Source organism: Neolamprologus multifasciatus, chromosome 19, assembly GCF_963576455.1.
Source record: "Neolamprologus multifasciatus chromosome 19, fNeoMul1.2, whole genome shotgun sequence".
In the NCBI taxonomy this organism is placed as follows: Eukaryota; Metazoa; Chordata; class Actinopteri; order Cichliformes; family Cichlidae; genus Neolamprologus; species Neolamprologus multifasciatus.
In genome coordinates, this window is record NC_140457.1 from 19,453,005 (window position 1) to 19,480,314 (window position 27,310).

Consider the following 27,310-nt stretch of genomic DNA (forward strand, 5'->3'; position numbering starts at 1 on the left):
CCATAGAGAATACACCCATTACTGTTATTTTTTTATTTATTTATGAAAATGCAGAAGACAATTTTAAGTTTGTCTGTTTAAAAGGCCTCAATCGCTGGACCTTTTGTTCCTATTCTGCAGTATCTCATCCGTCACATTGTAGTCCAACAGACCTCCTTTACTCCCACCCTCCTCAGCATGACCAATGGTTCCCCCAGGACTCATCCTCTAATACAGTTAAACAGATGTCTAATGAAGATGTTATTTCCTCATTACTGGCTACGGGATGGGGATAGAGCGGAGGAGGGAGGAGGGCTAGATAGACAGCAGAATACAGTACCAGTTTAATATTCCTTTTGCCCGTGGGCCCGAGATTGTGTCTGCTTCGGACGTCAATATTACATTCCTCACCCACCACAGGCAGTCTTAATAAGGCACCAGGCACAGAGACGGATCAGACTCGGCAATTACAATTCACCCAGAATTAGTTAATGGAATCTATACAGCAACATTTATGTATCACTGGTGTGTGCCTAATGACTTTGTTGGAAAAAAGCAGCAATAAAAAATGGCATTCAGTGAATTGCATAAACACGGGATTTTTCTAAATTGTTTTTTTTTTTCACCACCCTCTTCCTGTAATTTTTGTGTGTTGGGTGGAGATTAAGATGGCATTCTGGGAGAAATTGTCATGTCAGTGGCTGCATTGTTTGAACAGAATTGTGGTGATTAATTTTACACGCACTTGTAGCGCTGGAGCGCTTTCTTGGAGGAGGGGTGTCTGAGCGGCAGAGCCAGGACCCGTGTTTACCCTCCTTTCAGCGCAAACAGACAGCGTCTTCTTCATACACCGCACGGGGAAGGAAAGATGGGGAAGTGCTTGGTTTGGAGACTTGTTAGACTTTTTTTCCCCCTCCTGAAACATACAGTGTGGACGTCAATTAGAAATCAGATTTTCTCAGTTAGTTCTTATTGTAGTTTAAGATGAAATAATCGGGAAAAATATCATAAACAGCCGTCATTCCAGTGGTCATTCCACCAGCTAGCAAAGTTAAAATATAATAAAATGTGATATGATAGGTAATTATAATCAATATTTTAATCTATTAAAGGGAAGTGAAAGGGTAACTGTATGGATGTCAGTGCTGCCATATTACTAATATCAACAGTAATATCACCATATAACACGATTGTTATGTTTCTGTTTAAATAACCATAAAAAATAAATATAGCATTGCATACCTAAACAATTGTGGAGCTGATAGATGATGAATTTATAATAATCACAACAGCAGAAACAAACATCTACTGGCTTTTACTCTCAAGCACAAATTAGAATAGAATAGAATAGAATAGAATTCAACTTTATTGTCATTGCACATGCACAGGTACAGGGCAACGAAATGCAGTTTGCATCCATCCAGAAGTGCTTTAGTAATATAGATATATTACAATATATATTAGCAATAATATAGATATGTAAGTATGTTACAGAAATGGGTCTATTATCTATAATGTACACGGTATGAAGTATGTTATGAATATTCTATAACTATAAGTATGTACAGGCTGTAGTGAGTACAAGCCATGTACAGGTTATGAACAGGATATAAATATGAAATAAAAAAACTATACAGAAATCTGAGATATACAGTTATACAGAAATGTGAACTATGCAAGTTATAAACAGTTGTAGGATTAAAAATTATCGTATGTACAGAATGATTATTTACACAGAGCTATACAGTAGTGCAGTTAAGATAAGTTTAAGTTTAAATTAAGCTCTTGACTCTACATGTAATACTGCACATTGCATATTTTTTTCATATTTTAAACTCCAATGTCATGTTTTTTGAAGTGCATTTTTTGTTGATAACCCAGAAATCTACAAATCGTTCTGCTCTTATGTGACAAAATAACCCATTTGAACTCGAAAACAGCAGAAATGTATAAAATCGTAAAACAGTTCGATCGTACTGTCATGATATAATTCCTCTGAAAGAAAATTAACATTGGGTCATTTAGTAGTACTAAAACAAAGCCAATACTTTGATTTACTGACATTCCTTAATGTTTGTGTATCAGTTGCAGATTGGCTTTGAAACTTCAAAGCAATACATCATACCCCTGTCATATAATAGCTGCTAAATAGCCTGCCTGGTGTCCCGGCCAGAGGGGAGCCCTGGGGTGTTTGCTCGGGCCAGCTGGAAACCTCAGCCTCAGCCCGAGCAAGGCCACCCCCTCTCTCTCGGGCTTTTTACCCTCTTCAGGAATGTGTGATTGTTTTCCAGCACCGCTTAACCCAAACCACCACTCGGTTAGAGAACAGTGCGTTGTTGATCCGCGATGGCACAGCTGTGGTATTGTCTGTTCCCCGGGGTGGTGTGTAACAGCGGCTCTCTTAGCCAGCTCCATTGTGAAGCTTCATTCAGTGCAGCGTGCTGGTGTAGGTTTTTTGTGTGATGCTGTGTAGCGCAGACGACCGATGCTGGCATGTCTCTGGCCCATACTGTAGAACCGAGTGTGTAAATGAGGCAGGTTCTCATTTTGACACTTCAAAGTGATTATACTGAGCCTTTATTGTGTCCTTGAAGGGGACATTGTCTCTCGTATCATTGTCATTTTTTATTTTATTTACCTTTAATCCTCCATTTTCAGCCTGTGCTCCTCTTTCATATTATTCAAGTTGAATTATGGATAGTTTTTTTACTTTATTTTCAAGTTTGTGTTTCGTTTCAGGCTTTAAGTATATTGGTCATTCCTTAATTACCCAAGTGATGACGCAGGCATTTTTTGGCAGGTTGGATCAGTTCAGGGTTGAATAGTCTCGTTGTCAGCCGTGTTATTCTCCTGCCACATCCCAACCAGTCCATTGTCACTGAGCCACAACATTTCAGTACAGCGGCAGCATCCTGCACAGCACTGAGTCGTGATAACAGGGAACACGGCCACACTGGTGTCAAAATGTGTCCTGCTTTATCCGAGCGCCCTGGGAGCAGCCAGCCTGGAGAATGAGCTGTGGAGAGGCTGACTGGGACCCAGGTGGTCCCGCGCAGACAGACAGGTCATTTACAGGCTGCACTGTACACACATCACTGGCTTCTTACTGACTGACAAGCTCTAACAGAGAGATTTGTCAGGCACTCAGGGAGAATAAAGAAGTTCAGGAACAGAAGTGTGCCTGTGCCTGTGTGTGTGTGTCTTTGAATATGTGACGAGTGCTGGCTATCAGACGAGCTTCAGAAGGAGGAACAGACTTGGTGTAATAACCCCTTCTTTGGGACCCCCATGACTGCTCTGCACCCCGTGCCACCCCCAAACCAGCCCCCTGCTAGGTGCATGAGCTGTGGGTTAATTGTCATGTGAGGAGGTAAAATTATGGGTGCGGGAGGTCTCTGCACCTCAACAAAAGTCCCCATCTGCATCCCCCCACCCCCCTCTAGAAACGCCACCCTTCTTCATTTTTCCTTCAAGTTACAACTAATTCCTGGAGCGGTGCAGCGAGGAAGTCGCTGCTATCGCTTATTAAGACCCACTCCTAGACGCCACAACCCCCCAACCCCATTAAGTGCATGCGCACACACATACGTGTGCTCATTCAGCAGGCTTGCCTTACAGAGAACACAGAAAAAAATAGTGGAGAGTAGCAGAGAGAAAACCCAAGAATAAAAGGGGAAGTAGTCAGCAAGCTAAAGTTTTTTTTTTCCACCCTTCTCTCGCTCTCCCTCTCCTTTTTTTCCTGATTTACCGCGCTTTCCTCAGAAAGCTCCATTGTTCCCCTAGCCTAAGTCTCATCAGGCCTTTTGTGGCTGACTATCACAGCGGCAGGCAGAGAGCTGGAAATGTATAAATGGTATCATGCCTTGTGATTAATGGCGGTGCTTATGAGTCAGGTCTGATAACGGGCCTGCTCTCTACTCAATTTCAGATACCGTTAATGGAATCTGTCTTCTGCGATTGTAATGTGAGAGCGCCTAATTTGCTATGGAGCTTGAAGCTGTCACCGGCAAGGGATTGTGGGGTCATAAGGGACCTGGCAGCCGTTTGGCCTGCAGCTTGTATCTGCGGTGCTGAATAGAGCAGCTCTCTGCCTGTCAGTTAGCTGATAGGCTGATGAGGACTCTAAGCCACTCCACACAATGGCGGAAAGGGCCATACTGCCTGACTTCCCTAATTGTCGAGCCTGCTCATATTTCAGAGCCAGCATGCTGGGGACTGGGTTGCCTTTTTTTCCTTTTCTCTTCTTTCCCCTCTCTCTTCTTGAACTTTTTTCTTCCTTTTTCTATATTTCATCCTACATCCCGCACACTGTCTCACCCCTTTAATGCACACTTTTCTGCACTATTTTCCTTTTCTTTCCCTTCTCCCCATCATTTGTCGCCTCACTCTCTCTCCCCCTCTGTCTCTCAGTTTAGTAAGTGGTGGGTCTTAGCGTATGACAGATTATCCCAAGTTTGCTTCAATTACCGCAGAGGAGATGGAGACAGTACAGGAGAGGAGGAAGGGGAAAACTTTTGTGCACACATTATATTTAAGAAGCTGAGGATAAAGTGCTATCTCCACCATGGTGGTTTCTGTGCCAGTCTGTTCAAGATCAACCGGCTGCTCGAGAGGGACTTCTCATGATATGTGAATTACCCCAAATCGCTGAGTGTTTTTCAAGGTCTTGTCCGAGAAGCAAACTTGGGTAGAAGGAAGATTATAATGGGTCCCCAAATTAGTTATAGGGAAGTGGTGGCTTTTTTGACAACAACATTTAAAATTTGTGTGAAGCTGCTGACTTTGTTATTTTCTCTGTTTTTTTTTTTCATGTGTCGTTGCAGTGCAACTTTGATAAAAAGAAATTGAAAAAAGCAATTTAAGTTCTGCAGCCTTTAGAAATACTGTTTTTGAGGTTCATTTTAATGCAGTCGTTTTAAACAACTGAAACATCCAGATGGTTAAATTAGTACAATAGTTAATTTAGTTGACCAGATTGTAATTAACTTCTTGTCATTGTCCTCCGATGCAGTCCTTTCTAAAGAGTAAAACCCTCTTCTTCTACACTTTCAGGTTGGCAGGTCCTGGTCCTGGAGCAGTGCTGGCTGGTGGGCTGTTCGCTGTGTCCAGACTCAGCTGGCAGTGGTCCATGGTGGCAGAGGTCTTCACCCTCAATAACCTTTTTATTGGCCTTCTCTTCTTCTTGACCGCCAGCTTCCGCTGTGCTGAAAATGCCACGCAGAGGAAGAAGGTAACTCAAAACGCCACGCAAGAGATGCAACACACAGGTTATGTTTTATTCAATGTAAACGCACAATGCTGCACTGTTTTGGTTGTCCCTGTTAGATTGCACACTGGGGGGCATTATGCTGTGGCTTGGGGCTCTGTAACCAGCACACACTGGTGCTGTATGTGTTGGTCATCATTCCTTGGGTCCTTTACCGACTGTGCTCTCAAAAGGTAAGTCACAGGGTCTCTTTAAATAAAGAGAATTATAGATGGCAAAGAAGAAATAGGCTGTGTGCAGTTTTTTGACAGAAATAAAAAGGATACAAAAACAAGATTTTTTCCTCACATATCCTCTTAAAAGCTGCTGTTTGTGAGGTGCAGCTAATCAGAGGGAAGTTGGTTTAAAGGGAGAGGAGCTAAAATGGCTTTAAGATAGATATAAATATGGGTTGTTTTAAACTCTGAATTCTAAATATATGAAGCTGGAAATTAGCGTAACTTCAAAGTTACTGTTGGTCTAAGAAAAAAGGAGCTTTTAGGGAAAAGCATGACCAAACAAGGCTCTCCAGTCTTGTTGACACACACACGTTCCATTTTACTTTCTTGCTTACGGTTTGGACAGCATGAATTTAAGAACATCTTATCCTTGTATTTAAACAGGAGCTGTCTTTGCGTGGCCTTGTATCTCTGGGATTCTGTTTCCTCGCTGGCTTCCTACCGTACATCTACCTGCCGATTTCATCCTACCTCAACACAGCCCGCTGGAGCTGGGGTGACCAGACCACCCTGTCGGGTCTGTTGACCCACCTGCTGCGAGCTGAATATGGCACATTCTGTCTGGTAAGTGTTGCTTGCCTCGCTGCATTTAAACAGACCCTGACCCTGTTGGCTTAGCTTACATTGATTTTTGTTTTGCAGGCAAAGACAGAAAGCTCAGTTAACCTGACCACAATGCTGCAGTAAGTAAACAGTCTTTCTGCTGATTGCACGTGAAACTTCCCGGTCTGAATATTGTAAACGGCACAACAAGATGGTCATTTAATGCGTATAATAACCATCAGCTAAACTCACATCATCGTTTCCCAGAACAAAGTAACATCACTGAATTTCTAGTTTTTGTGGCCAAAGCATCACATTTAGTCCGTCTCGCGGGAAACAGTATGTTTCTCATCCATAAACTGCCCAGGATGTTTGATTTGAGTATTTCATTTCTATTTAGACAGTAGGATCTAGGATGGAGAAGGGAGGAAAGTAGGTCGATTTGATCTGAGGCACAGTGAGGGCACGTTTGGGACTAGAGATGTATTGCTTTGCAATGGTTTTGGTGATTTACACAGGTTTAGCCACATACACATGCACACCAAGCCATTATAAGGGCCCACAGTCATTTCTGCAGCCCATCTCTTCCCTTACTCTCCCCAGCAGCTTTTGTTCTTCCCATTCCACTCTCTCCCATCAAAGCAGAACTGAACCTGCTTAGAGGGCCAAATCACTGTGTTCTCTTTCTCCAGCAGTTTGAAATGATCACTCAGCTCTGGTGTTTAAGCGTGACAAGCTGTGATGACAGACATTGCAATAGAGCTTGAGAAATTGTATTTTTCCACTCTAGCACCTCCCCACCCCTCCACCCCATTCCCTCCCTTGCTTCCCTCTGCTACCACCACCACAGTCATCCCATTCCTGGTATCTTTCTCCAGCTGACGGGATGGGGTGCGTGTGCATCTTAAGACCCCCCACTACCAGCCCCCCCTCTGCCAAGCACCCACCCCTTTCCATCACCCCTGCTGCTTGATGGACAAGCACACCTTCAAGATGGGGAAGAGAGGCGAACATGACAGGCATGTCGCACTGGAGACGTAAACCCACTGGAATAACTGACACACACACACACGAACACACGCTCATGAGCACATTCACACATTCACACATAGTGTACATTGGGAGATATAGAGACTCAATAAGCTGTCAAATAGAGATGGGTATTAAGGAAGAGGCAGGAAACTATCTCTCCGCTCTGAGCAAGCGCTGTGTGACTGACAAGCGCTGTGAGGAGAGGATGGGGCTGTGGGGGGTGGATGACACAGTCATTCGTATCTGTCAATCCGATTGAAAGGAGGAGTGCACAGTCCAAGGAGTTTGTTTTGATAGGGGATGAAGGGCATTTAATAATTGGTGTCCTTGAGTTCAGTAACAGGGAGGGTAATTGAGCTTGTCTTTGGTGTCCGTCATGTCTCTGTGTGTGTTTGTGTGTGCAGGGCTCAGTTGGACCACTCCCTGGCAGAACTTTCACTTCCTGTCTTGGTACTGGCAGGAATGGGCTTTGCGCTCTCCTCATTGGACAGGTAAGGATGAGTTGGATGCCAGCGTGCAACACACCAAACTCTGTCACGCACATCTCAGCACCCACTTCAACTACAAAAATCTAATCCCCTGGAGTAAAAGACGGGGAACAAAACCACTGACAAAATGCTGATCTTAGAAAAAAAGAATACAAAACAACACTGAGGCACCTAACTGTCAAACTGTCACGACGCTCCACATTCAGATCAAGAGGATTTGATGTGTATTTTGGATTTTCAAAATCATGTTTGTGTGTACAAGTAAATCACTGCCTGTATGCATCTATATGTGGCAGCGTGATCCTGTAATTCATTACAGGAGAGCCTTTGCTGGGATCTGTTGGGTGGAGCTGATAAAGCCCCAGTAATGCCCCAAAGCCCCGCAGGGCACAAGCTATTCCCCTTCTCCCGAGGTGCACTTCAATAAACTTGGCTACATACACAGACAGATGATGAAGAAGAGGAAGGTCGTCTAATAGATTGCCCAAAGGAAACCCGGCAAATGCTTATTTACCCCATGTTAAAGTGTAAGGTTATAAATATGATTTCATTTGCTTTTTAGCTGTGGTGCTTGTAAGTGAGGAAAACGTAAATCAAGAAAAGCTTGAGTGAGTATAAGTGTCCGGCTGACGGAGATCAGCAAATCAGTTTGTTGGCAGGAAACTGTGCTCCAGCCTGAAAGCTTGTCTCTTCAGGTTCGGACGATGGCTTATTTTTTTTGCCACGAGGGGAAATTTTTTCTTTTTGGTGTATAAGAACGTTTTACAGCTGTACTGTAATGAGTTTGTGATTCAGCGGTTGGCACCAGCTCATTATGACTCAGTCTGCATTAGAAAATCAATCATGCACCTCTTAGCTTGCTGGCAGATACGTTTTCTCTCAGGCTTGTGATCCCCGTCCGTGCATTAATATTCTTACAGACTTATTCAAAACAAGTATATTTTTACAGAGTAAATAGACAAAGTGATACATTAGACTAAAAATATGGAAATGACACACTGTGCATTTAGAAAAAAAAGGAAAGCTGGTTAAATATTTGTGCACTGAATAACCCGAGGTGTCCCGTCCTAGGAGGTGTCGCTCAGTGTCCTGGCTGTTAACTGTCATGCTGGTGGTCTACTCGCTGTTTTTTGCATGGAGAGCCAACCTGGACGTTAGTAGACCCTTACTGCTCGGAGTGGTGAGCTATAAGACTTTTATGTTCTTAGACATCTTTTCTCATATCATAGCTGAAGCATCACACCTTGTGCTCAGCATTGAATTACAAGTTTGTCTTAGTTTTCAATATTCTGAAATAAAACCACAGTGACAGCAGCGTACTGTATGTTGATGCTGATCCTGGTCCAACGGTAAAGCAAACCCAGAAAAAAGCAAAGCAAAGCAAAAAAAACCTACAGAAAACACTTATTTGCCTCTGTGTGTGTGTGTGTGTGTGTGTGTGTGTGTGTGGTATACACTTGTATGGTCACTTCCTGCAGGTTGAGCGTTTCTGGCTCCAGAGCGATGCTGCAGTGTGTGTGCTGGCAGGCCTCGGCTTGAGCCGGACTCTAGCTGGGCTGGAGAGGAGGCTGGGCTATGGGGGGTTGTGGAAGACCACAGGCTGGGTCTTCACTGCAGCTCTGCTGGCACATATGGTGCACACCAATCACAGGTGACTATTGCACTTGCTAACAGTAACAAGCTTGCTGTTGTTTGGTGTGATGAAAATCTGCAGTGCTGTCGATACACAGTCAGGAATTACTGTGGTGTGCAACAGTGGTTTTCATTGCACAAGTCTAAAATGGTAGATTTCAAGCAGCGAGTTTAAAATGCTGACTTTAAATTTGAAGATTTGTTGTGTTGTTGCAGTTAGACTCATTTGGCCCCGGCCTCAGAATTGCACTGCATGTGAATGAAGACACTACCAAAGGAACGCAAAGGCAGCACTTTAAATGTATTCTCATTGTTTAATTTAAAAATCCAGCGCTCCGAACTTTAACTCCTTACAAAATCCTTACAGTTCCATTTCCACTGTTGTATATTTGCAGTAAAAGGGCTGAGTTAGGGCTTTGTAACGTCTAAATTTGGAGACAATTAGAAAACTAATTCTTAACAGCAAAGATTTTGATCACAGTGGACATAATTATTGTAGCTGCATTGTTTTTTTCTTCTACAGGCTATTAGTGATTTCAGGCTCTATTAGTGTTTTTGTGTCTGACCGCTCGAGCCTTACGGTTTCTTTTCAGATACTCTGCAATCCATGTATCTGTCAATTTAATGTTTTTACATTATTCATGTTGCAGTAACTACACTGAACCCAAATGCATATGAAGAATGAAGTTAAATACTTCTGCTTTGTAAACTTTAAATGATGTAAAAACTCCCCTCTTCTAGCTCCTTCTAAAATCCCCATGCACAGTTTTTCCTGAGTCAACCTGATTTGTTTCTCTTTTGCTTCTCTGCGCTTCATACTGCAGGTCTGAACTCCACATGTCAGGTTTTTCTCTGCTCACCCCATGGTAGGGGCTAAAGAGAGGCACGGTTAGCACATAGATTCTACTCTCAGAGCTCAGTCTGAGATGTTAGCTGTCCGAGAAGGCAGATTACACCAGCGTAGCGCTGGGGAGTGCCAGACAGCCATCACTGAGCGGCTTTGATCAAGGGGAGAGCATGGCCTGTGCTGTCAGACCCATCACACCTGTCTCCCCACGATTAGATAGGCAGCTAGAGTGAGGGGAAGGGGCGGGGGCACTGACAACTTACCCTCAGAGCACCTTGAAAGCGTACCTACAGACACTCACATGTACACTGCTGCACACATCTCACACACACTTCTGAGCAGGGGTAAAGATGTGTTTAACCATTTTTAAAATGGGAGAAAATGCAACTTCTGTTTTGATGCTAGTGTAGAGTAATTGCTTGCATATGTGCTGATGATCTTAGGGAGTGTGATCAGAGTGGGAACACTGTGGTGGAGAGGTTCGGCAGGGAGCTTCTGGCCTCCTTCTCCAAAGACTCAATCATCCTGACCAGAGGAGATCTGCCTGGAAATTCTCTGCGATACCTGCACTACTGCCAGGGCGTACGGCCTGATGTACGCCTGGTTGATCAGGAGGTCAGGAGGTTTTCCCTGTTCCCTGTATTGAAAAGATTTTTCCTTCATAATATAAGTTAAGGAATTTTATTTATGGCGAAATTGTTTTGTCTTATTTTTCTTGTCCATTAAAACCGCACTATATTCAAAAGAGATTTAAAAAATAAAGGACAAAATGTGAATGAAGTGTGATTTCTCATGATAATATAATGTTTGACATATTTTGGCGAAATTTTAAAATCAGCTTTGTGGTAACTGAAAGAAATTCATTGAAAATCATAAATTAGACCCTTAAGTTAGCAAGTAGAGGCCTTATGAATTGGTTGTGTTGTCTTATATACTTATTAGTTTGTATATGTTATCAGTATGATTCATCAGTTGCTTTAAGATATAATGACACAAAAATCCCTTTAAACTAATTGCTCTGATGATTGTTTAACTGATAATCGACTGGTTCTAAATATTTCTCTGGGATCGGTGGTGCTCTTTGTTCTCACTAGATGATGACATATGCTTGGTATGTGGCCAAGCTGGCACAGCACCACCCTGGGATCCACTTTCCCGGCCGCTGGTGGGACCCGGTCAACCCCGGGGAGAAAGGCACCTTCAGTCTCGATCAATTTCTGTCCCGCAACACGCAGTGAGTGTCTCAGACACATGAAAAGAGCAGAGGGGGAATAAAAGGATGTTAAATGGAAAGAGAGAGAGAGTGAGTGAAGTGGGAGGGCAACAATGAACAAGTGGGTGATCTAATGAGGCAGAGATCAGCAGAATGGTCGACACAGTGCAAGCACAAGATAAGCCCACAGAACTGTTGAGGCCATAAAAGGAGTCTGATGAACTACAAAAGTCAACTAATCTACTTGATTTGGTTAAACGGTCTCTGGTGGACTTGCTGCTGCTCCCATGATTCACTCCTTCAGGAGGAACTGAGATCCAGAAATTGGATAGTGCCTTGTTAATACCAAGCCCACCAGGGGGCAGTGTTTGCCAGGCCAACATATATGTATCACTGTGGGGGCAACACTGACCTGCGGGATTAACCCTCGGGGTCTGTGAGAAGCGCAAGGCTGATGGGAACCTAGAAGGTGCTGGGATGTGAGGAAATTTCTGTCACCATGTTGTCGCTGTGTGTGTCATTATAAACAGCTACCCGGAGATAAATACTGAGGGCACGAGCAAGCCTCTATCTAAGAGTTTGTCTCTGTTTTTCTGCAGGAGGGATGTGTTTGCCTGCATCGGGCTTCCTGATGGAGACCTGAGCTGGGAACACAGTTATTCCCGCTGGCCCCTGGGTGTGTGTGACTACTTAGTGCCCGTTCAGAAGCAGTTTCACCCTGAAGAGTGGGCTCATCGTACACACAATATCTATAACTGGAGTGATCCACACAACAGGTTAACAGTTAACTCTTACCTTCATGCGTATTTCAGCCTGGATTATACTATTAAAATAATATATATTTAGATTGGTGTTGGGGATGTCATGTTATGCTCATTGCTCTAAAATTCAACCTAACATGTTAAATGTTTTTAGAAAAGTTAGATCTCTTTGATCTTCATTTGAATTTTCATAACATTTCAGCGTCGCTGATTTTTAAATGGTTAAAAATTAGCATGGTTTAATTTTTAAGGTCTGCTGTTGGCCAAGAAAATAAACAAATCCTTTGGAGTGAAAAAAAAGAAAATCTCAGTGCTCACTTTTCTCTCTGTGGTCTTCAGTCGTCCCTCCACAGACTCCACAGAACGTCCCTCAGTGGGCTTGTCCTCTGTTCTCCATGCTGTGATCCAGCTCTTTGTGAATTTTACCAGAGCAAGACATTAGGCCCTTAGCCATCTGAAATGAGACTGAAGATGAAAAATAATGAGTTTCTTATTGCGTTTTGTCAATAACTGTGTCAAAAGTGGAATTAGTCAAAGCTCCATATTTTGTTGCTGTTGCCAGGAGCCCTTCATTCACTCAGATATCCACGGCTGAATACTGTGACATTATTTCCCGCACCCTCACGACAAGCGTGTCTGCCGATGCCCACAAGCCAAATATTAGCTCGGAAACCCTGCTAAAATATTCTTTTGAAGAAGAGGTCAAGTGTTTACAGTCAACAAAGTGGGGAAAAAAAAGGCAGATGTGGTTTTACTCCATGTCTAATGTGCTAGCTGGTATTGTTGCTCAGTCACTTAATGTTTATGCAGCAAACATTGATGTTTAGTGTATCAAAACCTGCACAGCCAAGTGGAACAATATATTCACATAAATAATCATTTATAGTTAGTGGAACTGTGAATAAGCCAGCGCGGTGCCTGAAGGTGGTTTAGATAAAGAAATGATTTTTTTTTCTCCCCATGTATGAACAGTTTCCATCCTGCATCCTGGGAGCGTGTTGCTAATGAAGAGATGTGGCAAGCCAGGTATGCTGAATGCTTTACAGCGGATGCTAGTTTTCTCGTTTGAAGTGGATGTATACTTTCGAGCGTAAATAAAAAGCTGTGTCACGATGCATATTGCCCCACCAGAACATCTCCATAAACCAGTCTTGTGTGGTAAAACATCTACACGTACAATGTATTTGGTGCCGGCATCTACATAAATCACTCCATTGGAGTGGTGCGTCTGAGAGTGTAGATCTGCATGGCTCATCCATCCAGCACTTAGCCCTGAGCCTGCGTGCTTTGTTTCAGGATGAAGACGGCTTTCTTTCTGTTTGACCTGGCTGAAAGGATGCAGGGAGAGGGAAAAGCTCGCCTCTTTGAGCTGTCTTACACTGTGAGTCTGACCCCCAGCAAACCTGCAAACACTTTACCACAGTAGGGCAGATTAAAATGCATCAGGAAAAGCATGAATGTTTTTATGTTTATCTCTGTTTTTTTTTTTATTGCCCGGAAGCTATATAAGGAGATTGTTGAGGCCCACTCCGACTATCCTCCAAACTGGGACAAGAACCTGGCTCTGGCTTGCGAGAGGCTGCTCCGCTCCGGTCACAGGGGTTACAGTGCAGACAGCCTACTGACCTGCAGTGTCCAGCACTTCAGTCTTTACTTAGAGAAGGACCCCACTGATCCCCAGGCACCCGCCATCCGCTCAGCCATTACTCACCTGCTCCAAGAGAGAGACAGATTCCGACAGAGCCGGAGGCAAACCCCATAAGATCCATGGAGCTGGAACAATGGAAATCATGGCTGAGCCAATGTGCCTCTTTTTGTGGTTTTAAGGTGACGCTCTATGTGGATCAAGACTGGTACACTGGTGTTAAGTTTGGCTAAATGTACTGTGCCAAATTGGACTTGTATGTCAGAATTTGAAATGAAGGGAAATGCTGGTGGATAAGTTCTTGTTTGAAGTTACCAAACAGAGCTAACACTGTGCTACGTCTCATTTGATGAATGTTTACAGTTGACCAGCGGCAGGGCATGACTTTAGGAAGCCCTGCCTGACCTCAATCAAGCTCTGCACGCTTCTCTTAAAGTCACCCATTCAATTGCTTTATCGTTACATCTTGCCCCCCCCCCTTTTTTTTTCCTATTCTGCTCTCAGAGCTTTTAACGTGCTGATTATTCTGCCTCAGCCTCTGCTCTACTTCTTTTTCTCACATTAGGATGGCAAGACCGAGATTGAGGGAAACCCAATTTGGGGGCAGAAATGGGGGATTAGAGCGGCTGTTTAATCTAGGACAGACTTGTGCTGTGCCACGCAGCCTCACTCCACATCAGTGGCAGCCCTACACACCCACCCACCCCTCTATCCTTCCATCAGTCTATCTTAGATGGTCCTTTAAATGTTTAAAACTAATGGATTCGATGAGTGCTTTTTTACCCCCCTCTCTCTCTCTCTTCCTTCCTAACATGAGGGCGGTAATCCCTCTTGGATTTAAATGAAATGTGAAATGTCACAATGCCAGGGACCCTTTTAGAGGTGCGTTCGTGCGTGTGCCCATGTGGGCATCTATGTTGATTTGGGTCTGCATGTGTGTGAGAACATGCTTAAATCTCCACTCAGCCCCCTCTCCTTGCCAGAATTGCTCATAAACCTATTCGATAAACAGATCAGCACACTGAAAAGCAAAATGCTTTGATCATTAGAGAGACACAAAGTCATGGAAAGTTCACGGACAAACGCAGACACGCAAGATTTTCAATGCTCGACTCACAGAAAAATGGAATCTCAGGTCTGTGAATGTCGGGAAGAGGTGCCGTCAAACTTAGTCTGACTGGACCAGGGTTGTTTGAAGAACACCCGTGAAGTACGCCTTTGTATCTGATGCATCAGTTACACACTGTTTTTAAAAGTGTTAGTGTTGATGTTAATGAACCTCGTGCCATGAAATTTGTTGTGCAGAGGTCAAATCAGCATTTTGCCATAAGCTTTATAAAACGTTTCTGAAGAAGCCTGCTGTTTGAGATACCAGCGGAAAGCGAGGGACAGTGAGTGCATGTGCAGTTTTCTCCGAATGTAATCTGCCCTCTGTGTTCGCAGGCCTGGTTAGCGGCTGTCAGCTGGCTGGATGATGAGGTTCGACCTGCTGTAGCGCAGATGGTTTGGTTTCACATAAAAACAACGGGGAAACTGTCATTCTGCTTTCTACAGATTAAAATATTTCAATAAAGATTTTTTTTTTACGTATTTTTGTGCTCTGCTCTCAAATGTAGTATTTTTGATCAAAAATGTTATCATATTTGTTGTTTTGACATTGCAGGCAAATTAATAATGTGGGTTTAAATCGTGTTTTTTAACTTCACTTGACTGTATTGGTGTAGTTTAATGTTTACATCAGTTATCTGCTGCCACATGGCTCATCCCCTTATTTTTACCTTACCTTCCTTTTATCATCCCCCTCTTGTCACCCACCCTCCCCGCCTCCCACCCCCTCTCACTCTGTCTTTCCGTAACCCCTCTGTTCCTCTTCTCTCCCGTTTCTGAGAGTCACTTGCCCACCCTAAATCAGCAAGCTGCCGAGGATTGTGGGAACCCATGGAATCGCCGTGACCAGGGATGCAGGCAGGGAGCCACGGCAACGCTGGAATGTGGGGCGTCTGAGGAGATAAGAGCTGTGAGCCCAGCCAGGGAGAGGCGCGAAGTGGGGGAGGACGCAGAGGCAGAGTGAGGAGGGTGAGACAGAAACAGGGAGAGCAGCAAGTCTGTGAATGGGGAAACAGAAACACAACGCCATAAACAGCCAGAGAGCAAGACAGAGTGAGACAGAGAAAGAGGGGCGGGGGACTTAGGGGGGCACACACTGGAGATGGGAAGCCAGCCTTATTCCTCTTTGCATTTCATTTACATCCCTGGCCGTATCGACCAATCGGATTGGGAGCAAAGCCCAGGGCTTAGGAGGGGAATAAAAAGACAAAATGCCTTTGCTGCTCTCATCCCTCCCTGATAATACCCCTTCTGTTTTTCTTTTCTCCTTTTCTCTCGTCTATAAGTAGATACTGTCCGAAATGCCAGCGGAAAAGCGACACCTCCGCTTGCTGCGTATCTCAGATAGACCGAGCGGGAGCAGGGGCTGAAAAGACAGCTTTAGCAACTGGGCCTATCTCCACTCCTCTCTCTGGCTGGATGGGAGCTTGGAGTGGAAGGAGGCGGAGGGCTGGGGTGTGTTGGTTAGTGTTTGGGAAGAGAATAGAGGGTGTGAGAGGCATGATATACTGAGCTGGCCACAGATTTTGCAAAATCTTACACTCTGAAAAACTTTGCCTTCAAATCCCTTTCTTAAGCATGAGAAACCTGTGTCAAGGATGTTTACCAGGTGCCACCCATCCTTGTAAAGGTTGCCAATGCCTTTTACCAAAGTCTGCACATATTTGTTAGCTTAACATTGCTGTCCCATGCAAAAAGAAATGGTTTTTTTTCCTCCTAAGACTCGTATGTCTCATTTCATACTATGATTTAGTCATGAAAGTGACCAGTTTCACATTTTCTTATTCAAGTACAGTACTGTCCACGTCCTGAGCAGTTTATTGAAACATGCAAGCGTACATGGAAATACAGTATATGAGGTATAAACAGAGTTTGTACATTTCTAACAAGCTTGAAAGTCGATATTTGGTACGACCATTTTTATTCTTCAACACAGCCTGAACTCTCGTAGGCAAGCTTTCTTGTATGTTCTTTAAGTTGTCTTTAGTAACATTTCTCTGGATGTTGTCTGCCTTTTCTTCTGCCAAAATGATCCAACACTGCTTTGGTAACATTGAGGTGCAGGCTCTGGGGAGGCCAGGCTTGCATTCATCCCTCCACTACTGATTTCCAGTCTTGTGTAAGTTGGAATACCTCAGTTTTTTTCACCCTGTTTCCCTTCCACAAGAAGGAATTCTTAATAGCCACTGAGACCTTTTCTGATGAGCCTTTAGTTAGCAGTAGATGGATCGACTAAATTTTTTTTTTCTTATTTCTTAAGGACGTGACTTTTGGATTCTGTTCATCTGCTATAGATAGTTTTGAGTTCTGCCACTTCTTCTGTCCTCTATTCATCGAGTTTCCTCAGTTTTTTGTGACACATTGCACACCATGACAAAACATGCCTAGTTTTCAGCTAATAGCTCTTTGCGACTCTACTTATTGGTGCAAAAATACTATTTTGTACTTGTCAAACTGTATTACCTTTTGCATTTTTCATGAATGCAAGAGGTAAAGATAGAAGACAGTACTGTATGTATCAAGTAAACATGTATGAGAAAATGTAAAAAAGCTGACTTAAAGCAGATAAACAGTTATCACTTTTGTCTGAGTTTAAGGAGGTCCTGAGTTTGGACCCATGCAGTGCCTCTGTGTGCACTGGACTCTACCACCAAAGTCATTCTAAATCTCAAGAGTTTCACTTCCTTCCTGCAAATGTATTCAAAAAACAACATTTGCCTGCAGGTTTGTCTGAAACATCTCCTGTGAGCAGGCACACTGTAACCTTAAACTTCTCACAGAGGTAGAACTACTGTTATCTTAGCTAAATTAACTGCTCTCCTGAATGTGTATTGCGTAGAATTAGGCCCATTAACATCAGTCTGTGTTGACATCATGATTGACTTTTCTCAGGTTTCCGTTTGCCATCACTCTTGATTTGTGTTTCCACAGTGTGTGGCGGCCAGTGTTTGTATGTCAGGTGCAGCATGTGTGCAAGTTTATTTGTACAGGTGTTTGTAGTGCCCTCCATTGTGTTACTGTTTGTATGTTGTATTTGCAAGTTTCTTTACTGTGTTTAAAAAAAACTGACATTGTCTTCCTGCTCATGTCTTTGTGTGGTTGCACCTTTACCGTTGTACTGCAGCTGGATCCTGCACTGCCAATGCTGCCGACATTTAAATAGTGCATATTGAAATTTACTGTTTGAGAGATGAGTTTATCTCACTTGGGGTTTGTGGCACAGCTGTTAGAGAAAGAGAGGGTCCGTTACCTGTCTGCACCAAAAACCTGTGAGTGATCAGGTCACATTAGGACCCTGTGTGGACCCCCCCTGCAGCTTCACAGCATCCTGGTCGTCTTTAGCCCACACAGCCTCCTCCCAATAGTAAATCAAACCAAACAATAGAGGAAGATATCCGAGGGATTAGAGGTCAGAGGGTTGGGGAATACAACATCTCTATTTCCAGGATCAATTTTCAACCGCTTGGTAATCTCTGCCCCCAGGCTCCACATACCTCCAGTGGTTTCTCTGGCGGGGAGGTGGCATTGCCAGGCTGTTGGAGCTGGTACTCCAGCTGGGTGTGCGTGGTTGATAGGATAGCGGGGAGGTGAGGTTGTAGGTTGATGGTGTAGATGGACAGGAGAGCAGAGGGATGAGTAACAATAGGTCCCTCCCCTGCATCCAAACCTTACCTTAATCCTCACGGATAAAAGTGTAAATGTACGGTGTGTACGATCATACGCTCGTGACATTTTAGCAGATGAAAAACGTTCGGTGTGTGTCTGTGTGCTTCCTGTGTGTGCACGTGTCCACAAAGTTTGTTTTAATCTGCAAATTTGTAAATGTGAAATAACTTTGAGTTCTTTCGAGCAGGCTGAATATTATCCCCAAGTTCCCGTTGTTATCTTGTGTACACACATTTGTTTATTTGATACAGCCCCGCTCCACTACAGCACTTCTGTATATCAAAGACAGCAGTGCGGAGCGTAATTGAAAATGGCTACCGTGGAGAAAGGTCTCTCTGCTTTGACTGAGAAGAGGCAGGAAAAAGCCTCATTCTCCGCTCCCTTCTTAGATCTATTTAAATAATTGAGGAGTAAACTGACAAATTAGGCACCTTTATGGACGCCCCTGGGCTCTCTCTGGGGTCCTTCACTTTTCCCAGTACAAGAGAGCGCCACTAGGCACTGGATAATATCTCTGTGTGCTTTGAGAAGAAGGGGGGTAGTGGGCCAGGAGGGGTTTCGCCAATCAAGCGGGCCACACTTCCTCCCCCAGGTTCTAATTTTGTGCCACATTAAAGAGCTCGGCCTCCATTTAGGACACAGAGAGGCATTTTCATAATTTGCCGGGTCTCTCGACTAGCTCGGGGTGCCTTTTTTCCTCTCTCTTGCCTCTCTTTCCCTCACTCTGTATCTGAATGGAAGGCCCGGGGAGGCAGAGGGGTAATTCATTCGTTTCCTTTCAACCAACCAGCTTCAGTTCTGCATAATGTTGCTGCTAGGTGTGTACGGAAGCTAATATTTATCTCTTTAATAATTCCCCATTAGACCTGAATATTATTTGCCACATAAAGCCTACACTGCTTATTGTGGGGTGTACATTGAAACGGTGGCGTTCGTGCATTGCAGCTGTGACCATTGATTAAATATGTGTACTGTACACTCAACACGTAATCTAGGTTAAAGTTGTTTTAATTCTTCTTGCTGACACCATCCATTCATGCAGCTGCAGCATGCGTAAGCATTGATTCATATGTGATTGGTCACATAATTCACAGTCTCAGGGGGCATTTCATCGCTGACAGACAAGCTAATCTGAAATCCCCCAATTTACAAATGAAAATCCCACCATCCAATTGAGCTAATAGAGGGACTTGAATGGGATAATAAGATGTGGTGTAATACTGTGTAAAAAGCCTGTAATGTTGTGTTGGTGTAAGAGCCTGTGTGACTGGATGTTTGACTGTTTGCAGTGATTATAGGGGCCTCCGGGCCTGGCGACGGCTCTGTGGCTGGGACAGGGAGCTTCTCCCTGGGCAAGGAGATACGCCTGTCTGCCCCTTCTGCTGGAGCTACAGGGACCAGGATGTCATGAGGGAGAGTGCTCCCTGTGAGCTCTCTCTCTCTGTTTTGCTTTCTGTCTCTTTCTGTACCTCTCTCTCTCTTCCTCTCGTTCTCGGTCTGTACTATTGCAGTGCTTGCAGATGTGCACAAACAAGGGAGGATTAAAGCAAAACGAATCTAAACAGACAAATGGAATTAGAATGATGGGTGTCGGTGGGCTGGTTCACAGTGATAAACATAATGATGCTCTGTATGTATGTGTGTGTGAGTGTGTGTGTGTTCCTGTGTCTGGGGGATTATCAGTAGTTAGGTGTGTGGTGTGTATGGCTGGGTGACTGCTTCTGGGTGTCTTTGTGTGTTTGTCTATCCGTCTATGTTTTTGTAATTATGTGTGTGTATATTTACTCTGTCTATAGTTGTGTGTTTGATAAATTAGTTATTCCATATTGCCTCACAAAAACAAGTCTCTCTGTGCCCTCTGCATGTGTGTGGGTATGTTTCTCTGTTTTCCTTTCTGTTAGGGTCATATTTCTTTCTCGTCTTCCTCTGTGTTTCTGTTTGTGCAGCAGACACTTTTGCCTGTGTGTACTTAGTGGTCACCGAACTCAGTACTGACCTGCAACTTGAATATCACAGCACTATTTGCCGGAGTGGAATATGGAAGTGTAAAGCTGACCACTGCTCTGCTGTTTATGTGCAGTTGTGTTGTGTTCCTCTGCCAGCAGTCTGTGCGTTTATTTGGTGTTGAAGTCAGGGGTGTGGAGGAACCAGCAGGGGGGCAGTGATCAACAGTCTGGGGCTCCCCTGCAGAGGGGCTCTGGGATTAGGGCTAAACCCTGTCCTGCCAGATGGGCACAACACATCCCCACATCACATACAAGCACCGGCACCTTTAGGACTGCTTTTGCCCTGCCCCCTTTCTCTGTGGAAACTAAGTGACTTAAACCCGAGGTAAAAAAGAGAGACAAAAAATCAAACTGATATGCTTACACACTTTTAAAAAAAATCCAGTCTGTGCAGTACAGATATGTATTTTTTTGTTTGTTTGAGGAATACCAATTTCTCCACTGATTGAATTTTCAAATTTGGTGCATGAGGGTTTTGTTACACTGACATAGCAGGAAAAACGAGGCCGTGACATGTTGTCCATCGTTTCTTCTCAGGACCTCACAGAAACGCGGCAGAGGAGACGACTGAGATGAGGCACGCTTCAAAGTGTCAGGTAGTGGACAGTATGGCCAGTCAGCAGGTTTCAAGGGCATCAGAAATGAAACTTACAGGTTGTTTTGATGTGCTGTATTTTAGAGCCACAGGCTACACTGAAATGATAAAGTGTGTCTGTGTGTGTGGGAAGGTCTGTAAGTGTGTAGATTGGTGGCTCAGGCATCAGCAGTGGGTTGATTGCTTCCTGCTTGACTGTTATCAGGCACAACTGGCACTAAATAGCATTTATAATATTGAATGTATTCCCATAAATCTATAAAATTATTAGCTTTTTATGCATTGGCTCATCGACCTTATGAAAAATCTTGCTGTTTTCTGTTTCGTTACAATTCCTTCTTAAACTCGTAGCGACCTATGAGTCCATCAATCGCAAGTGGATAACTTGACATTTGCACAAACCTCCGGTGCTTTGTGATAACAGCCCACCTGTAACTATTATCCACTGGTTCCCCAGCATGACTTAGGAAATCATCTCTGCATTACTAGAAAGCAGATTACATGAGACAAGTGTACAAACAAATAAAAGATTACAGGCTGTGAACATGTTTCAGTCTAATTCCCTTTCAACAAGCTGTGCTCAGCACAATGCTTTTCTCTCCCCAAGCTAAATTTGGATTTCCCTGTTGATGTGAAGGCCTGCTGGCCAGCCATGTCTTCCACCAAGAGCACAACCTCTGTAATGACAGTGTTCCACAAGACTGGCCTGTCTCCTCTGCTGGTATTAGTTAGGCTTTGGAGTTCAAGTGACTACAGGGTTTAAACATGGATTTTTTTTTTTAAAAAAAAGAGGGGAAGAAAGACTCGCTGTTGTTCTTGAAAAGCTGTGTTTATCCAGGATTAGAGACACCAACATGTTAATAATTGTTTCTCACAGAACTGCAAAGAAGCACTTTCCTGTAATCCCCTAATCAGGCATTACACCTCTGAGCGAAGCCACAACGCAGGCGCGTGGTGTCTGTGACGCAGCACGCCTACGCTGTGTCGTACACCCACATCTTCCCCAAACCACACCCACTTTGTACAAAAGCACCTGCTCTAGTTTTCCTTTTGTAATCTACACTTCCTGCATTCACCTCATCTGCTCAACACTGTAGATCAGTTGGGACGATAATAAATATTTTCACTTTTATAGTTTTTTTTCTTTGTCATGAAGCATCTGCTGTGGATATATCAGAAAGTTCTACGTGTGTTTTTCCTTCATTTTTCACTATAACAGTCTGGTGTTGTTTGAACATAACATTTGTTAAAGCAACAATACTTCTGCTCCACTAGGTTTCAGAAATATATATCCTGACTTCTACTTTGCTACATTTACAGCCAGAATTGCTGCTCACTGGTATAAGTTTAGTAATTTAGCTATTTTAATGAAAATGCTAATTACACATATACATCATCCTATCTATAATAATTGGATCATATAATGATATATGATATGCAAATGCAAAAATCAGTTACTTTTGGTATTTATAGTTAAATTGTGTGCTTGAGTAAGGATCACAGTAATTACCTCCGCCAAGGAGGTTATGTTTTTGGTAGCGTTTGCCTGCGAACGTGTCAGTTTGTTCAGTTTTCAGTGAATTATGATTTAAACTTTCTGTTAAAATTTGGCTTACATCCACTCAGGTCTTCAAGGTCAACTCAATAATTTATTTTTAGAAAATTGACAAAAATCTTTCAAACTCAACTATGATTTTTACAAGTGTGGCGTGTATCGTCAACATACAGAAAATGCAGTATAAAGATTTAAAATATATAACAGCTGACCTTTGACCTATTCGCCAAGGTCAGTAGCTTGATTTGAAGGTCAAAATGATACTAATGCTATATAGAGCTATTCAGAAGTATGTGCCATTGTTTGTATTGATACAGAGACATGTATGGAGGGGATTGTAAATATCACAGTACTTTGGAGCGCTGAGCGCTTCTTCAAATAAGGTCAAACTTTAATAAAATATCTTATCTTTACAACTGTGGTTAAAATTCTGCTGCCTTTGCTTGGATTGACAACATTTATGAAATTATATTGATATATGGAGGTTATAAATATCACATTATAGTATCATGTCACATTTGACCTCTGACCTCACTTTTGCATTTCATATCTGCCTTAATTTGAAATTGACCGAAAACTGTCTTTTAGCTTTAAGGAAAGTGTTGTCAGGAGAAAGTGAATATTCTGCCTATTTAGTTTGAACTATATGATATTTTATAATGAGCTCAAGTTATTCATGTCCAGTTACTTATAAATCAGTACCTGTTATCCATTACATACGTCTGCATAATGTTTGTGTATTTAAAGTATCTGATTTTTACTGTGCTTAAAAGCCTCTTCAAAATATGTTGAAAAAGAAAAAAGAAAACAAAGTGAATATATAAAAAATTCAGTATTATTTCCTTATTAGTAAATACTGTCCAGAGAGTGAGCTGCCTTGGGAGAGGTTGTGCTCTTTTTTTTCTGCCATTGCTCACGACATGGTAAATATCTTGATTTGTAGAAAGGCAGATAAGATTTGTTTTCTGTCTGTAATGGTGTTTGTGCCCTAAAAGTTGTATAAAGACTTGACAGCTCCCAACTTAAGCTCATTTTCTTTCGTCATTACTTCATGCTCATGTCCATTGTTTTGGGCGATCAATTATTGGTCTCTGTCACGATGAAACCTCTTTGAAAGCCAGTTTGTTATTTCTTAGTCCAGCTTGAAAGTAGTTTCTGCAACCTGAAGCTGTGACACCTTAAGGAGGTGGAATGCAGCACCTGTTGTGATGCTGCCAAGGTCACATAGTTTGATAGTCTTTGGTCAGCTGTCCGCAGTTGTACAGTGGCAAAGGGTCAGACGTGAGACCACTGTACATGCTGAGACGATGACAGGGCTGAGGTTGGTGTTGATGAACTTTTCTTCAAAGCAGTCCTGGGAATGTGATGGCTGTCAAAGTGGAAGCAGTAGATGAGCTTTCGTGTGCTGTTTATGAAGATTCCTCCAATATCGTGGCCTTTTAGCTTTACACATGCTTGTTGAAGTTATTGCACCGTTCCTCACACAGATGCATGTTTGTCTGCATGCTTGCTTGTTTAAATGAGACTCACCACATGTGGTTTTTCAGTCTTTTCAGTTCCTCATCCAGTTTTGTTGTGATTTTTTTCTTTTCATGCATTCATTGTTAGCGCTTAATGTTTGTTTGTTTGTTGTTCCCCCTGGTTTCTGCCCTCCTCATGTCTCCTTGCGGGTTGGAGAGTGTGGTGAGGGGATCGGCTGGGATTAACCTGGGGAATTTAATTAGTGGACCTGTCTTCACCGCTCTTAACATTTCAATCTCCCTGGGCTGGCTGACTGGCCAGCAGCTGGGGCGTTCAGAGGCAAGACACATGTTTAACAAACAGATTAGTCAGTCATCCTGGCGTATGTATGTGATGTAGAAGCGAGAAAGATGAAGAGGAGAATAACTGAAAAAGCATAAAGGAACGCCTTTTGCAATTTTTACAACTACATATTTTGACTTTAAAATGCAGTAATAACCAGCTGTGACCATGAAGGGGGGGGCACTTTTTATTATTATTTTTTATACATACACAGTACTTGCCACTGACTTTGATAGCTAAAACTGGGGATTTGTGTGGTTAAATTAAAACGTTTTTGGTTTTAAAATGACGTGTAAAGTAAAAGTGGTCGAGACGTAATTTTTCACAGGACAGTTATCATGCTCTAATATTTTAGAATAATTTTGACGGGTATGAATTAAATATCTGACCACACCCTGTCCTGTTGGTGGAGGTGTTGGGGAGCAGTGTTATTGTGTAACCACTGTGAGCTTGGGGTAATCCCTATTCAATTCAAAGCCACACTATTTCATTGTAATCCTGATGCTAAACTCCCCATTACCCCATCTGGGACCCAACAACAACACCCCCCCCCCCCCTCCTCCCACCTACGCTGCAAACACGCACTCAAAGCAACCGTGGCTGTGTGTTAGAAGTGCTGTGTGCCCTGTGAGCGCCTGCTAGGAGGGGTCATGTCCAGCAAATTAAAAAAAGCTGCCGTAGGAATGTCGCCAAGTCTCACAGGAACAACCGGCACCCATCCCTCTTCCAGTGCTGACCCACTGGTCACCGGTGAATCCCCTGTTTGTATTCTGCACACACACCCGGCTCCGGGGAGCGATCCCACAAGCCTCCTGTGGGACTGCTGATAATTTAAGTCAAACATTATGTCCCTGCTTGTTTGACACCCATTTAAAGCTTTTCAATCACATGTGTTTGCCACAGTCCATCGCCTAGCCTCAGAGTGCTATCCATGTCACACCTTTTGAAAGACCTAATCAATTTTGTTTGATCAAGTTCCTCGTGTCAAAACAATTGATTTTTCTTCAGAATGAGATTGGTTGACTGATAATTCTGAATAGGTTAGGTGCCCCTTTTTGATTTCTATGAAACAAGGTTTGTGGACTTTGTTCCCCTCCCCCAGCGTGCCTCCCCTCTGTACCCCTCCTAGTTTGGGGCTGACTGGTGTCACAGTGTAATTAAGGACTCTTAAAGAGCTACGGAGCATACTCATTAATGAACTGTAGCATCCTTGCTGTCCATAGACTGAAAAGAGGAGGGAGGGGCAGATTCAGCTGGAGGGCTTGCCGGCTGAATGGCTCGTAGTTCAGTTGGTGTCCAGAAGGTTGAAGAAGAGCCTAAAACTTGCACAAAAAAGGTTTTGTTGATAATTAAAAGCATGATGGGAAATTGATTATCTTTTTTCAGGGGTAATAGTCTAACAGGCAAAATCTTGTCACTTGGGTTGGAATCTATTAAGGGCGTTCACGAGTTCCTCTACCCTTTCAACAACAACAACAATACCCCCCCCCCCCCCCCCGTTTTATTTTTTGTGTGTTTTTTTTTCCATTTTCATGGAAATGCAAAACAAAACAAATGGCTGTGTTTGTCTTTATGAAAGTAGGCCAAACAACTGCTGACAAACAAGAGGGGGAGTTGTAGGTCAGGGCGCCACAAGCCATGTGTAACCGTGCCTGTTGAGAGAGCATGACACACTGTATAAGCCACAATAGACACAATAACATACAAACGCCCCTGCCAGAATGATGTAATATTGTCTAGACTGAACAAAGACGCATACGGGGGGTAAAAAAGTGTGTTTTTGTTTTTTGGACTGGGCAAATGAACTCCATATCATAACAGACTTAAACATTTATACCAACTCCAAGGATCGCGGTTCAATTCTGCTTCACTTTTGGTTTGATTATTTTTCAAATCTTTGAAATATGTCAAACATTTCAAAAAGAAAAATAAAGTTGCCTCGCAAAATTAAAATATGTATTTGTTAAGATGTGAAAAGTTGTTTCACTGGAAAACCATCTTCACCCACACAGCACAGATAATTTTATTTACATTGAGAACTTCAAAGTGCTGAATTTAACATAACCATTCAGATTTACTTTTTTTTTTTTGTCAAAATGTTTGTAGTTTTAATAAAACTGGACAAAAATTTAAGAAATGCATGCAATGTCAAAAATAGAGCTCATTCGAACAAAAAAATCCTATTATCAGTATATCTGAAAGTGACTCCTGAGTTTTCCAGCCAAAAGAAAACTTGTTTCTAACTATTTAAAGTGGTGGATTGTGTTTCCATTTCAGGGAAACAGAAATTTCACTTCTTTAATGTCACAGATCAGTTTGTCAGCATCTCGGTGAGATCAGCTGCTCTGGGCACATTTGAACAGCATCACTCCCGAGTTGTATGACCTGCTTTTGAGACTCGTACTCTGAGACCAACATGTGTTGGTATGTTTGATGTAAGGAATATAAAACCAAGACTTTTGTGAAAAAAAATTACAACAAGCACTTGACAGAGTCAGACATTTTTGTATTTTTTTAATGGGGTCTTAAGAAGTAATTCTTTTTTTTCTTTTTTTTTGTTAAACCACTTAACACTGATCTATGAATTATTCAAGCCTATAAAAGCCACCTAACTCAAGCGATGAGCCAGTGTTGTGCCTAAATACAACAGACAACTTAACAAGCACCCAATTTAAAATGTATCTTTAGGCACGTTGTTACTAGCATCCAAGAACACCTCATTTGTTCCCATTTCTGTAAGTAAATTTATGAAAAATGATAGCTCAGTTTAAGAGGCATAAAATAGCATTTTAGCACCAATAAGGTGGTTTAAAAGACCTATTAGCTGACAGTTTGGCATATCTCAGTGTGGTGTGCAGTGTGTCATTAAAAGATTTGAGGAAACTGGACAAATGGAGGATAAAATAAAAAGTGGCAGGTCTAAAAATGATAAACCCTCTACATCTACTGCAAGA

The 27,310-nt window shown here is 42.8% G+C and overlaps 1 protein-coding gene across 2 annotated transcripts in view; it reads left to right on the plus strand.

Annotated features, from left to right (window-relative positions):
* Nucleotides 1-26,815, plus strand: part of tmem260 (transmembrane protein 260) — a 36,125-nt gene extending 9,310 nt beyond the window's left edge. The window contains exons 4-17 of one of the 2 annotated variants that reach the window (XR_014871167.1): nucleotides 5,032-5,209; nucleotides 5,305-5,418; nucleotides 5,848-6,027; nucleotides 6,106-6,146; nucleotides 7,443-7,529; nucleotides 8,598-8,706; nucleotides 9,005-9,177; nucleotides 10,449-10,620; nucleotides 11,100-11,239; nucleotides 11,818-11,994; nucleotides 12,952-13,005; nucleotides 13,276-13,360; nucleotides 13,481-20,728; nucleotides 20,941-26,815. Coding sequence is in view for 1 of the 2 variants with exons in the window: in XM_085143233.1 (XP_084999359.1) it covers nucleotides 5,032-5,209; nucleotides 5,305-5,418; nucleotides 5,848-6,027; nucleotides 6,106-6,146; nucleotides 7,443-7,529; nucleotides 8,598-8,706; nucleotides 9,005-9,177; nucleotides 10,449-10,620; nucleotides 11,100-11,239; nucleotides 11,818-11,994; nucleotides 12,952-13,005; nucleotides 13,276-13,360; nucleotides 13,481-13,741 (1,771 nt within the window). In the remaining variant the exon portion in view is untranslated. Of the gene's footprint in view, nucleotides 1-5,031; nucleotides 5,210-5,304; nucleotides 5,419-5,847; nucleotides 6,028-6,105; nucleotides 6,147-7,442; nucleotides 7,530-8,597; nucleotides 8,707-9,004; nucleotides 9,178-10,448; nucleotides 10,621-11,099; nucleotides 11,240-11,817; nucleotides 11,995-12,951; nucleotides 13,006-13,275; nucleotides 13,361-13,480 lie in introns of both variants that reach the window. The other variant, XM_085143233.1, reaches the window with a different exon arrangement.
* Nucleotides 26,816-27,310: the final 495 nt, after the last annotated feature.